Source organism: Alosa sapidissima, chromosome 5 (assembly GCF_018492685.1).
Source record: "Alosa sapidissima isolate fAloSap1 chromosome 5, fAloSap1.pri, whole genome shotgun sequence".
NCBI classification, from domain to species: domain Eukaryota; kingdom Metazoa; phylum Chordata; class Actinopteri; order Clupeiformes; family Clupeidae; genus Alosa; species Alosa sapidissima.
Genome location: NC_055961.1, coordinates 30,601,856 through 30,616,082, shown reverse-complemented (window position 1 = coordinate 30,616,082; position 14,227 = coordinate 30,601,856). Strand labels below are relative to the sequence as shown.

General features: G+C 43.4%; 2 protein-coding genes across 5 annotated transcripts; both read left to right on the top strand.

Annotated features, from left to right (window-relative positions):
- Positions 1 to 362: 362 nt before the first annotated feature.
- Positions 363 to 3,580, top strand: gjb1a (gap junction protein beta 1a). 3 transcript variants are annotated; one of them, XM_042093739.1, is made up of 3 exons: positions 363 to 532; positions 1,585 to 1,890; positions 2,226 to 3,580. In XM_042093739.1, the coding sequence occupies exons 2-3, from the start codon at positions 1,713 to 1,715 to the stop codon at positions 2,957 to 2,959; spliced, it is 912 nt and encodes a 303-aa protein (XP_041949673.1). In that variant the 5' UTR covers positions 363 to 532; positions 1,585 to 1,712; the 3' UTR covers positions 2,960 to 3,580. The 3 variants fall into 3 exon arrangements, with proteins under 3 accessions (XP_041949673.1, XP_041949674.1, XP_041949672.1); XM_042093740.1 differs by lacking the exon at positions 1,585 to 1,890; XM_042093738.1 differs by lacking the exon at positions 363 to 532 and having other exon boundaries at positions 543 to 1,890.
- Positions 3,581 to 4,813: 1,233 nt separating this feature from the next.
- On the top strand, positions 4,814 to 8,057 carry gja2 (gap junction protein, alpha 2). 2 transcript variants are annotated; one of them, XM_042093927.1, is made up of 4 exons: positions 4,814 to 4,915; positions 5,038 to 5,066; positions 5,165 to 5,242; positions 6,691 to 8,057. In XM_042093927.1, exon 4 carries the CDS (start codon positions 6,732 to 6,734, stop codon positions 7,899 to 7,901), a length of 1,170 nt encoding a protein of 389 aa, XP_041949861.1. In that variant the 5' UTR covers positions 4,814 to 4,915; positions 5,038 to 5,066; positions 5,165 to 5,242; positions 6,691 to 6,731; the 3' UTR covers positions 7,902 to 8,057. The 2 variants fall into 2 exon arrangements, with proteins under 2 accessions (XP_041949861.1, XP_041949860.1); XM_042093926.1 differs by lacking the exon at positions 4,814 to 4,915 and having other exon boundaries at positions 4,928 to 5,066.
- Positions 8,058 to 14,227: the final 6,170 nt, after the last annotated feature.

Genomic DNA, 14,227 nt, shown 5'->3' with positions numbered 1-14,227 from the left:
AATCACAATATTAATAACGACTGTATTAATCCCCCCACCATCTCTCTCTCTCTCTCTCTCTCTCTCACACACACACACACACACACACACATGCATAGACAGTGACAAACACACACACACACACACATGCATACGCAGTGACATGCAGTCATGCAACAGTCTCTGTCTCAATCTCTATCAAACAGCTATATTTTGTATTTAAACAATGTTATGTTGCGTCAAAGCCTGTGCGGGTGGACAAGCTGTGGTGCGTCAGAGTAATCGAGTCTGAACTATGGGTAGGCGGAACTCTAGGTCGAATTGGGTGGGAATTCTAAAGAGGCTTGTTGGAGCTCAGTAAAGGCTGCTATTGTATGTAAATGATCATCATAAGGGCATATGACTGCACCAGTGCTGGACAGAGGCTAGTGTGAGGGAAATCATTAGCAATGCAAAGTCATGGTGCTCTGGTTCACAGACGTCCTGGTGAAAAGTACCCCTTCTCTTCTGATGTTAACTCCATTGTAGCCGATTGGGTTTTGGACATCTAAAGGTAAATATCTCTTTCATGGACATGCTCGAGGCAAATATCTGTACTGTAATTATTTCACTAAACTATTTCTTGTGTCGAAGTGATATAAATTGTTTCAGTTTGGAGATTCATTACATAATATCTTGTACATCTTGGAGTAAGAGCACCCTGCTTCACTGAATTTAATTATTTGTCTCTTTCTAATCTTTCTAATTTGGACATCATGTAGTTTTATCGGTTTTGTGCTACTTTGTCATGCTGTTTTAGGGCCACAGTTGTCAAAATCCATGCATTGTTTGTACTTGTGCTGTATGTTGTGATACTCGCCACAGTACATGAACATGTTGACATGTTAACATATGTTCATATTAAAAAGACAGCACTTTGCATTCTTACAGTGTACATTAAAAAGCCCTTGTGGTGCAGTATTTGTCTGTTAAGCCCTTAGCACACAAAATATACTGTTTAACTACATGTCACACCTCACTCTTAAAATACAGAACACCTGAAAACTCATACACTCATAGCATGTTTAGCACACATGCATTATACATTTATTGCCATAAATAGGCCCATCTGTCATACACTTGTTCCCTTCCCTCTTTTGGACACCTTAACTGGACATTAGTTTTGTATCCCTCAGTCATACTAAAACAAGTGCACTGGCTAAGCTTGAAGATAAAGCCACATTGCAGTGTTATTTAAAAAATAAAATCATGGTCTAATGAAGAAACAAAACAGATTGTTGTGAAAACTGATAGCTGTAGTGGATGCAAATATTCACTGTCTACTTGTCTAGTGTGTGAGAGGTGCAAAAGGACTAGTCCAAAAGAGTATTGTAGGACAAAGTGAAACTGGAGAAAATGGCTGCATGGGGAAAATGACTGAAATTGTGTAGGTACAAAAAACCCTCAGACCCTTTATGTATTATGCAGTATGTTTATGGAATGGGAGATTGTGGTCATTGAGGAATTTTCTTGGCAGAATGTCCACAGCCACCCATCCATGCACATGAAAGCTTAAGTGTCACTAATATCAGATTAAGCCCACACCTCTCGCTGTGCTGCACCCAGACTAAGCTCCTGGACTGAGCCCACTCTGTTGCTAGTCGCTGCCTAACCCTCAGGTCACATGCCAACTCTCGCATTCATGCCAAGGATGTCCAGATTTCTCAGCGTCCCATTGGCCATTGGAAGGTCACATGACTCCCAGTGCCAGGCGCTGGTGCTCTGCTTTTAAGCTGCCGCGCACCAGTCAGGCAGGCACAGAGGGGTCGTCTCTATGCCGAGTCTTGCCCAATGCCCATCCTTCAGCGGCGGGTCCACGTCACCCTCCACCCGGGCGCCCGCCCATGCCTCTAACATCACCTGCTGAGCCTGGTAACCTTTTTATTCCCTTCTCCTCTGTCCTCACTCCCTCCTAAACAATCCTTTCCTTTTTCCTTTTCCTTTTTTTAACTTTTTGTTTTTTTGTCTTACATCTGAAATATTAATTTGAGAACTTTTTTAAAAGAAAAGAGTGATAGTGAAAATAATTAAGTTACAAGGATCAATGTCGGAAAGGACTTCTGGGATTATTGATAATTATATCAATTGGTAGATATCTTAAAATAGGACATGTGTTAAGTAGAAATAGCAGGTAGAGCTTCAAAGCATAGTTTGATCCGTACCGTCCTGCTTTTTTAAAACTCCTGCATTTGAATTTCTCTTCCTAGAGCTGGAACCAAAAATGAACTGGGCGTCCTTTTATGCCGTGCTCAGCGGTGTAAACAGGCATTCCACGGGCATCGGTCGCATCTGGCTCTCCGTCCTCTTCATCTTCCGCCTGCTGGTGCTGGTGGTGGCCGCCGAGAGCGTGTGGGGCGATGAGAAGGCCCACTTCACCTGCAACACGCAGCAGCCCGGCTGCAACAGCGTCTGCTATGACCACTTTTTCCCCATCTCCCACATCCGCCTGTGGGCACTGCAGCTCATCCTGGTGTCCACTCCTGCCCTGCTGGTGGCCATGCACATCGCACACCGCCGCCACGTCGACAAGCGTCTGTACCGCCAGTCGGGCCGGTCCAGCCCCAAGGACCTTGAGCAGATCAAGAACCAGAAGATGAAGATCACCGGCGCCCTGTGGTGGACCTACATCATCAGTCTCCTCTTCCGTGTGCTATTCGAGTCAGCCTTCATGTATCTGTTCTACAAGATCTATCCTGGTTACAAGATGTTTCGGCTGGTCAAGTGTGATTCCTACCCCTGTCCCAACACAGTGGACTGCTTTGTCTCTCGGCCGACCGAGAAGACGGTCTTCACAGTCTTCATGCTGGCCGTCTCTGGCATCTGCATCCTACTCAACATTGCCGAGGTGGGCTACCTGGTGGCACGGGCCAGCAACCGGCATCTTAATGCTAAAGACTCTCCTATTGGAGCCTGGATCACACAGAAACTGTGTTCCTTTTAACATGCCTCCTTAGATTTGCTTTAGGCACTAAAGTGGATCAAGTGCATTAAGGTTAATAGGATCACTTTGTGACAGTTGTAATCTGGGTCTATCGACAACCACTTAGCTCCGAGCTAGTGTTATTTCTTCCAAGGTGCTTACCATCGTACCAGCACACATGCAAATGCATCTGTATAGGACTACATCTGTAAAATGGATGCCCCCTTTTGAACTGGTGTGGGTGTGGCAGGTGAAAAGGAAACATTGATCCACCCGTCCATCCACTCATCCATCATTGTAAATGTTTTAATGTCAAATTAATGGAAAGATATGTCAGATTAGGATGTGTGTTGTAACATGTCAAGCCTAACTTGCGTACCATTCTACATACTGGGTAAATAATTTGTTGTTTACTGCTAGAGTATTAAACTATAACTTTAATGATGTATAATATTTGTGAGGTAATGCACTGCATATTGTCATATAAATAGAGGCAGTCTGTAATACTACATGCTTTGTACTGTTGATTAAAAGTCATTCAGCACGGGGATTGTACTGTCAATTATAGTTTTTTTTCCAATTTATGCAAATATACCTCCAGTTTTATTTAATCATTTAAAATAAAATGAAATTGGTGCTTTATCTATAGATGTCATATTTATTTATAACTTGGGCTTTATTTGTTTCTTACTCATTCATGTCTACACAGGCTACAAATATCCGCTCATCTGGTGTGTCAGTTCAGTGAAATTGAATGTTAATTTATACCACTTTTCTGTCTACCTTTACCCTGTGGTTACCTATTTGCTTGAATCACGCATCACTTGTAAGTTGCTTTGGAGAAAAGAAAGGCTCGGCCAAATGGAAAGCTATTCATTAAAATGCAGAGGGAGAAGACAGTAGGTATGTGTATACTACAGTGTTGTGTGGACATCTTCAAATAATATTAATTCTTTCAAACAAAAGTAGTACTTCCTCATTTGTGTAACTTACTGAAGAGTTATCCAGACTCATATTACAGTACAATAACGGCAGGATGTGTCCAGTTTTTCACACCTCACTGCAGTACTGACAGTGCCCACAAGGAGGCAGCATTAACACATGTACATTTGACACACAAGCATGCATGGTTGCCCACAAGCACTGACACAGACATGCACTTGTGTGTACAAGGCACAAATGAATGCAAAACATCCATGCTTGTAACACCCCTCCTCCACCACCTCCACCCACACTACTGCCCATTACATACGTAGGCACATATTCAGTGGCCTCTAGGTGTCATCATTGAAGAAGTCCTAGAGGACTCATTTGCCCAACACAAAGATCCCTCCCAAGAACAGCTGTAGCCAATGGAGAGGTCTGAGGGGAGAGCTGGTGTTTCAAAGAGATGAGCCTCTTTTTCAAAAGGTCAGCAGGGTTAAGGTTAGGGTTAGTTCAGGACCATTTATACCACGTCTGGATATATGGGAAACTTCTGATGTGGAGTCATCTTCATCATGATTTTCTCTCTCTCTCTCTCTCTCTCTTTCTTTTTTTGTGTGCAAGTCACAGAAAGTCTCTATGCCTACAGTATAGCCTAGTAGGATTACAATAGCCATCAAATATATTTGTTACATGTATTTCATGTACAGTAAGCATAATGATGTTTGTATACTGTGTGGTGTGTGTTTGTTTAAGTTTGTGTGTGTGTGTGTGTGTGTGCGTATATGTATATGTGTGTCTGTACACACGCGTGTGAGTGTATGTGAAAAAAATATATAACAGTGACACAGTAAAGAGTGAATTATATTTAGCCCGCTGCCGTAGAACTTTTCGCTCAATCTCATTGGTCAGTCTAGCTGTCCCTCAACAAGTAGGAACAAGTCTGGGCCAAATGTTTGGCTTTAAACTTCTTCACAGGGAGTGTGTGTGCGCACCCTGCCAAAATTAACTCCCTCAAATACACACCGTCAGAAGGGGGCTCTAGAAAAAGAAGTAAGAGGTGCCAACACCAAAAGAATCTCTCCTGTCTCTCTCTCTTTCTGTTTCTTTATCTGTTTTGCTCTCTCTCCTTTTCTGTCTCTCTCTCCTCCTTTTCTCTGTCCTTTTCCACACAGGTTGTGAGCTGTGAGTTGCATTGTGAGCTGTAAGTTGCATTGTTCTTTTGAGGATTCGTCTTACATGACATTCTCTCACTTCTATGGACATACTCGCTTTTACTTTTATTAAATCCTGTGCCTTTAGGACATACAGGGGGAGTGTATGAAGACTGCCCATGCTTACCAAAGAAGACAGCACATAGGAGATGAGGACTTAGAAAAGGTGAGTCTCAATCATCTGACACTTTACACAAACCCTGAGTCACCAAGGCTATTTAAAGGAAACTAATGAGATAGTTATCTGCAAATATATGGCATTAAGTATTACATCTAAAATTGTTGTTATACATTTTATACACAAGGCAGTTTTTATTGTCTTATCACTCTTATCATTGTTCTATCATCTTTCTCAAAGTTAATACTAAACGATCATACCAGGGGACATTGAAATTTAAATTAATTAAATTCAAACAGTAGCCTAATTTCGTATTGTTTGCACAGCCATATTCTTACTTTCATTAATAATGGTCTTAATCATTATATCGGTTCTCAGTCCACAGACTGATTGTAAGTTATTCTAATCATTAGATCACTTGACTATTTTGACATTTGTAGACCTTGGTCAACATAACAAGTTTAATTTCTGTAGATATATTAATTGTGGTTTCCTGGCTGCAATACCGTCAGACACATTGTTTGTTTTGGCTACTGTATATAGTCCTACATCAGAGGGAAAACTTACCCCTGGACCTGGTGTCCAGACAGAGGAGTTGTTTTAATACTTGAGACAGACTATTTCCTGAGGAATGTTGTAATGTAAGTGTGAGTATACACCTGTGCACTGTGGACAGTCACAGAATGCAGGAATGCAAAAACAACACAGTTCCGATAGCACTAAAAAGACAGGACATCACAAAGCTTGTCACACCAACCTAGTTGAGATAATAAAACAATACAAATATGACCTGACTAGTAACTAGTATGCTGAAGTGCAATAAGCATGCTTACACACATGCCTAAAGTACACCCAGATGTTTCTCATATATTATGTCAAAGAATTCAGTAAGTTATTTGCTGCTGCTCTATGTCAATACTGAATTGTGTGTGTGTGTGTGTGTGTGTGTGTGCGTGTGTGTGTGTGTGCACGTGTTTGTGTGTGTGTAATGCATAGGTTTGTGTGTCTGTGTGTAATGCATAGGTTTGTGTGTGTGTAATGCATAGGTTTGTGTGTCTGTGTGTAATGCATAGGTTTGTGTGTGTGTAATGCATAGTTGCTTTACAACACATTTTTAGCACATTAAATCTAATGATGATAATAGCACACATACATCGATATTCCATTCCAAACATGGAGTTCACAGAATTCCAGAGCAGATTTACAGTATCTGCAGTTTATAGTGATGAGAAGCAGAAAAACCCTTATAGAAGCCCAAAATAAAAACAAGCTTTGGCTGAAAAAACGAGCTTTGTTTCTTCCCATAAAAGCACTGGCTCAGAAGGTAAGGGTATCCTCCAGGTTATATATTGTAAAAATCATCACAGTCCATGTTTCCCATTTACATGAATAGCCCGACGCCATAATACTTCTTTTGCTGCAGGCTTTGTCTGTACTTCCCTAGCATCCCTTTACACAATGGAAACGCTCCTGTGGTGTGTCCTTGTGTGGTGCAGGTTTTGGGGAGTGTGTTTAGTGCTCGTGTGGTGGTGGAGCCATGGGGGACTGGAATTCGCTGGGGAAGCTGCTGGAGAGTGCCCAGGAGCACAGCACGGTGGTGGGCAAGGTCTGGCTCACCGTCCTCTTCATCTTCCGCATCCTGGTGCTAGGCGCAGCCGCCGAGAAGGTGTGGGGCGACGAGCAGTCGGGCTTCACCTGCGACACCAAGCAGCCCGGTTGCCAGAACGTCTGCTATGACAAGACCTTCCCCATCTCGCACATCCGCTTCTGGGTGCTGCAGATCATCTTCGTGTCCACGCCCACGCTCATCTACCTGGGCCACATCCTGCACCTGGTGCGCATGGAGGAGAAGCAGAAGCAGCGGGAGAAGGATCTGGCCGACCAGCTGGAGGAGGCGCAGCTGACCGCCGCTGCCGCCGCCCACGCCAGCGGCGACAAGCAACAGCTGCTGCTCCTGGCGCCTGACGCTGCCGTCGCCATCGCCAAGGGCCGCAAGGCGCCAGTGCGTGACGATCAGGGCCGCATCCGCCTACAGGGGGTGCTGCTGCGCACCTACGTCTTCAACATCATCTTCAAGACGCTGTTCGAGGTGGGCTTCATCGTGGCGCAGTACTTCCTTTACGGCTTCGATCTCAAGCCGCTGTACACGTGCAACCGGCCGCCGTGTCCCAACGTGGTCAACTGCTACATCTCGCGCCCCACCGAGAAGACCATCTTCATCCTATTCATGCTGGTGGTGGCGTGCATCTCGCTGCTGCTCAACCTGGTGGAGATGTATCACCTGGGCTTCACCAAGTGCCGCCAAGGCCTGAAATACCGACGCACGCAGTCAGTTCTGACCGGTGGCAGCGGAGGGAACAAGCCGCCCAGCAACACGACGGAGGCAGTGGTGCCCTTCGCCGTGCCCAGCTACAGCTACTACCCGCAGCCGGCCACGGCGCCCGAGCCCTACACCTCCGAGTCCCACTACGGCATGACGGAGCCGGACTCGGCCTTCCAGCCCTACAGCAGCAAGGTGGCCTACAAGCAGAACAGGGACAACCTGGCGGTGGAGCGCAGCGGCAGCACCAAGCCCGACACCGCAGAGATGAAGCCCAAGAGGAGCTCCAGCTCGGCCCCGGGCTCGCCCATGCAGAACCAGCGTCGGCCCAGCCGCTCCAGTCGCCACAGCAACAACAAAACACGGCTGGATGACCTCAAGATCTGATACGGGGGGCAAAAGGAAACTGGAATAGTGGGTAGCTGCCTAATGGTGGGCTTGGCACATACAAAGAGCCTTTACCTTAATGAGAAAATAACAGCAAAGAGTGTTACAGCCTGTGGATAGTTTATCCTGAACATTAAAGATTTACTTGAAAACTGAGTCAGAACAATGAAATCTTTGTCAGAAGTTGTCTGGCAGTGAGAGGACAGGCTCTTGTTCTGTTTCACTTCTGATGTTCTGATGTACAGATTTTACATTTGTTTTCCTATTTGGGCATTTGTTATGGGAATGTGAGTAAAGCTGTGCTGTCTAGGGGTTTGCTATTACATTACATTACATTACATTTTGATACTTTTAGGTGGATCTTAACAAAGAAGTAGAATGAGAGATCCTAACATTAGTGAAAGTATATTGAAGGTTTGGACAGATACTTTCGATATTGAATGCTTTGCGTTATTTTTCTTGCCTAAGTGGTTATGGGTACATGCACATGCACACACACACACACACACACACACACACACACACACACACACACACACACACAGAGATGTGCACGTATAGACATGTTGAGTTGCATAAATGTATGTATAGGGTGCACACCAAGGCCCAATAAATTTCCTGCAACAGATCATATTACTGTGCCATGCAATAGCACATTGTGGGAGGTTTGTCAGTAAATAGATTTAGTATATGAATTTGAGAGGTTGACTGAATGCCTTGAGCATGTTTTTAAACACGCTGTGCACACACTGTCTTTATTATTAGGATGGGGGCGTTCATGTTCTTTCTTTTTACACCGGTCCAATTGAAATGAGACATTGTGGATGTGACTTAAAATGGCAGCTGATTGATGGTTGTCAGAGAAATAAAATGAGTTTACTGTGAATGAAAGAGCATAGTGTCAATGGCCTGAAGTTCTCATATTTACCTGATTTAAAATCATGTTTGCATTCTCCAGACTGAGAATTTGTCCTATTAATCACTTCATCAGGACATCTCATCTAATACATGCACCCTTCACACTTCACACATAAACGCACGCGCACGCACGCACACGCACACACACACACACACACACACACACACACACACACACACACACACACACACACACACACACACACCTGTGTTATGACTCCTATGAAGAGTCATAACACAGGGCTGTGGTTCATCCTGCTGCTGTTTGGTTCTTCCTCTCAATTCCTGAGATGCACAAAGTCAAAAGTTCAGACATTTGATAACAAGACGTGTGTGAGACAAAATCAACGGACAAGGGGAAAGGAGAGACATCAACATTTCAGTATGTGTGTGTGAAAAGACAATTGGAAAGAGAAATATCAACAGTTCACATTTGTCTATATGAACAACTTTAAAGCATCAACAGAACAAATTCAAATGCACTCACCCAGACTAGTAGAGATAAAAACAATGAAAATCGCTGCAGTATGGAGTTAGCTTGCTAATATTACTATGGCTAAGCAGCTACACAATACTATCCTTTGGGGTATGTTGTTACATCAAAGTGAAACTCTTATTTCACCACTGACTAGGCTCAACATGTCATTTTCAAGTGTCGGCCAACATGGACAGGATCTCCCCTTTGTCTGTTTATTTCAGTAAATGTAAAGAAACTGTTTAAAACGAGTGTTTGTAGTCAGTGACCTACCTTTGTCTTCCTCCAGTGTTGCTCCTCAGTGAGTCCCTGTTAGTGTTAAGTTGTTACATGGGAGCTGTATTCTCGTTACTGGGCAACATACACTGAATCGACTAGTAGGGACCTAGTAGAGACCTGGGAGAAGATAGAGGTGAGGAATTGACTTTAACAATCATTTTCTAAAGTTTCTGTACACTTAAGTAGTAGATGGAGATGTTGTTACCAATGTATTTTCTTTTTTTTAGGGGCTTTTTGCCTTTATTCGTATAAGACAGTGAAGAGTGAGACAGGAAGTGAGTGGGAGAGAGAGATGGGGTGGGATCAGGATATGGTCGCAGGTCGGATTCGAACCTGAGTCCCCATGGCCAGTTGGACCCGTATATGGCATGAGCGCTGTAGCCTGTTGCGCCACAGCACCCCCACTAATGCACTTTTAATGACATTTTGAGCCTATTTCAGTGGTGAAAAGAACTGGTTTACTTCTATGGTTCCCTCATGCCCATAATCTTCCACTGTATAGCCGGATGGGCTACGCATTTTAACTCAACACTTCACCAATCTCAATATTAAAATGACTTTTTTAGATAAAATATAGAATGTTTGATATAACAACCTATAAATAAAGTTTAGGTTGAAATATACTGGACTTTCAGGCTTGGACAAAATATGTTAACAATTTCCTTTTCTCATAATTCACCAAGTGCCATATGTTGTCCATGAATAAAGCGGCCTGGAACAGTATGATTTCCGTCTGCTTGCGTGACCCTACTGTCACACTACAGGGACAATGTCATGGTGCCCTCTTTGGTCTCATGTCAGAAACAAATTTCAAGCATGTAGGTAACGCACAGAGACACACAGACACAGAGACATTGATACACACACACACACACACACACACACACATACATACACACACACACACACACACACACACACACACACACACACACACACACACAAATACACCCTTGCGTATCAAGCTGACGACAGTGGCAGACATGAACACATTCCCCGGGTACATCCGCGTACGAGGCTTAAATAAACAGGAGACCTGACTGACTCCTGGTGCCGGGAATCTCACGTGTTGCAGGAGTGCGACTGGGTCTGCCCAACTGTCACATTCCTGCAGACAATTTAAAGCCCAAATAAACACCACGGAGGCCTTCACCTTCTCTGCTGCTATACTGCGCTATGTGGAAAGGTGCCATGCGCCCAGCATCCTGCCTGCCAGTCACCGTAGTTCTAGTCTTCCTGTTGCATATATCTATGTTTAACTAACATGACCCTATTCAACTGTGTTCAAATCAATCAAGTGCGCCTTTATTTGCGTAACTGTATGATATCTCAATGTAGCCAGCCAATTGAAGATTTACACCACAGTTTTTCATTCTCCTGCGTCTCCGTGGACCGTATAATAAAGAGCTGAGTGGGGACAGTTTTGAGCTGAGACAGTTTTTCCTTTCTGTCATCGCAGGTTGAGTTGTGTAGAGTTAATTTGGGTGGAAAGGCCTCCGTCTCCCTCCCTCTCTGTTGAAAGGCTGTATGCCTCCAAACAGGTGAACCTTATCCCACCCCATTGAGGTTATGACCCCGGCAATGTTTTTTTTGGGGTCAACCTATTTCAAGAAGGACCAATGGAGGCAATTATCATGTGACGACTGTCTTCACTACTTCCTGTACGCAGTCAGTAGGGTAAAGTACGGATCATACAGGAGGCTGTTTTAGAATGAGTACTAAAAGAGGACTTTTGTTACAGTAATTAAACGGAAAAAAAACGTATCCAGTATCACCTTGTAATCACTAACCTCCTGTCTTGAGTAGTCAGTCATTTGGAGTGAGCTATACTGTATTTTAGTCTCACCTCAGAGACACATGTATCAGGTCACCTAAATCTGATTGTGGCAGCAGACTGGTGTGGTGGTGTTTGACCTTTGACCTCATCCCCCAACTGTGCAGCCAAAAGGGTCAAGCAAGCTGTCTCCGCCAGCACCTGTCTCTCCGGACACGGCGAGAACCATTTCTTTTTCCATTTCATGTGGAGCATGTGTGCACTACACAATGTGTGCTTAATCATAAGTATAAACAGATATGCATACACTACATATTAATGCACACACAGTATGCATGCACACTATGTGCACATTTCCTCACATCCACATACATCCATTCTACACACCAAATGCACATTTCAGCACATCACATCACGTTAATCATTGTGTACTTGCCCATTGTACATCTTGATGACATACAGACAGTATATGCATATCTTATCTTCACCATCTTTATTTACTACATACTCTTTACAGCTTCATACTCATCACATTCGGGAAGGTGACACACACAATAAACACATGCAGTAGAGCCGGCGCAAGTCAGTCCTTGGAATTGCTTCCTGGTTGACTTCCAGTTTCCCCTGCTTCTGAAAGTATTTTTTTAGCTTTTGTCTTACAGTAAATGGAGCACAATCAAAGGCCTTGTATGTCAGTATGTTTTTATCTGTGGTGTAAGGCAAGAGAGAAAAGCTTACCTGGTCGCTATTTTCACTGGAATCAGCAGGGGAGAACTGACCTGACAAAGCTGTAAACGTATACAATTTTAACAGCCTATTATACAGCCTGAACCAAGCATATGTTCATGCTTATGTGTGTGTGTGTGTTTGTGTGTGTGTGCGTTTGTTCTGAGGCTTAGTTCATATATGATAGATATCGGCTCTATATGGCCAAATTCTAGGTTGAAGTAGCCTTCCGAATAAAAAAGAAAGGCAGAAAAGTTTGACATATCAGAGAGCCTTAAGACACCATGCAACTCAAAGCTCAGAAAAGAGTGCCAAGGACATGAGCTGTAGAATTCATCTGAAGAATGTGGCATGTCTGAGGAAGGGTTGATTTATAGCAATGATCATAATGATTGCAAGCAATGGTAAAACAGTAAACAGCAATATCAAGGAATCGCATGTATTGTACATGCAATGGTGCATCTATGTACAGTATGAAATATGATAATGAAGTTGACAAATATAAGAGAGGAATATTTCATAAACGGATAAAATAATCTGACCTTGACCCACCATGATAAGTAGCTTACCAGATTCAAAACTGTATTTAAGGTCATGCACTCTGATAAGGTCATACTGTTTGCAGTCTGCACGTCAGCCTTGATTTCCTAGCACTTAAAGCATCTGAAGAGCTGAAGAGTCTGAAGAAGGCTGGGTGGTTGTGGCAACATGTGGAGCTCGTAACAGCCTCGAGGAAACAATGGATAAAGAAGGAGAATACCCATGAGGAAGTACTTAACATGGAGTCATTTACGTCTCATTGCAACACTTACAGTTGCTAGTAACAGACAAGGGGTTATCCTGAATACTAAGAGAAATGCCAGTTTTAAAGATGCATAGTCCATGCTGTTTTGGTCATTTGTCTTCCTGATACTGTGAAATTCAGTTCTCTGAATTGTTGGACCGTCAGAGGGATTTATTGCTTGTGTTATCATGTGCTCAACAGACATAACTGTAAGATCAAACACTTGCAGAGGATGGAAGAGAGTGTTTTTCGGGAGGTGGAGAGGAGGGGAGGGGAAAATGGACTGGAGGCCCTACTAAGGTTCTGCAGTTATTCTGCCCACAGGAGCCTAAACAGCATGTTACAAATATAAAAATGGCTTGTTTTAGCACTTCAAACAATCCTCACACACACACACACACACAGACAAAAAAAAAACTTTTGGAAAAACAACAAACATGGGTAAACATTTAAGCACAGATATTTGGGTCACTTATTTCAAGATGTTGATGAATATCAAAAGGACTAAAGCACATACAGTTAGTTAACTTGATTTTCTACATTAGAGCATCAATACACAACTATCAGAATTCCCAATATATGATGCAGCATATAGTCAATTCTGACATGTACTACGTATACATGTCTACCAAAACCACTCTGACTTTTACTAAGTAGAAAACAAAGTAAATTGAGCTGTGGTCTCAGAGTAAGGCAACATACTGAAACTTCCAAAAGCAGTAAACATTTTTTTGTTTGCAGAACATTACACATAAACCCACTTGATCTGTGTGTGTGTGTGTGTGTGTGTGTCCATATACTTGGCCCCTGAAGGCAAAGTTGAAGAATGTATAGCATAATTACAGCAGTGTGTTCTGCCGTGCTGACTGCTATTAAAAAGTGCTTACTTATTTCTAATACATTTTATTGGACTGATTTACAAATGACTAACAGATGTATGAAGCTCAGAACTAAAGTAGTGGACGACGCCGGTGCCAGCAGGCTCAGGGTAAACATTAATTTTATTCACCACATTCCGATACCCACATGCCTTCTTTTCACTGGGGATTTCAGTGTCCATCACACAATGTTTATAGTTTGTCACTGGCTCCACCCATCATGGCTTGAGAGCAACTGAGTACATCAGATGGTCAGTTTATGTTAGGAGGATGCAGAGCTGGCCTAGAGTGGCATCTACGGAGGATATGGGGGGACACTGCCCTCTACTGGTGACCTCCCATCCTAGCTCTACCCTGTGGCTCCTGCTACTATAGGCTTAGTGTGGTATGTGAAGCAGGGGTGTAGTGGTAAAATAAGAGGTGGGTAAACTATGAATTCTGTGATCTCGTGAGGTGAACTGTGCCATGCGGTATCGGATTATTTGAAAAGGC

Bases quoted from the DNA above. Each gene is read 5' to 3' on its own strand.
- gjb1a (XM_042093739.1), top strand. From the start codon at position 1,713: ATGACTCCCAGTGCCAGGCGCTGGTGCTCTGCTTTTAAGCTGCCGCGC. The intron at 1,891-2,225 runs GTAACCTTTTTA...TTCTCTTCCTAG, and splicing joins AACATCACCTGCTGAGCCTG to AGCTGGAACCAAAAATGAAC.
- gja2 (XM_042093927.1), top strand. From the start codon at position 6,732: ATGGGGGACTGGAATTCGCTGGGGAAGCTGCTGGAGAGTGCCCAGGAG.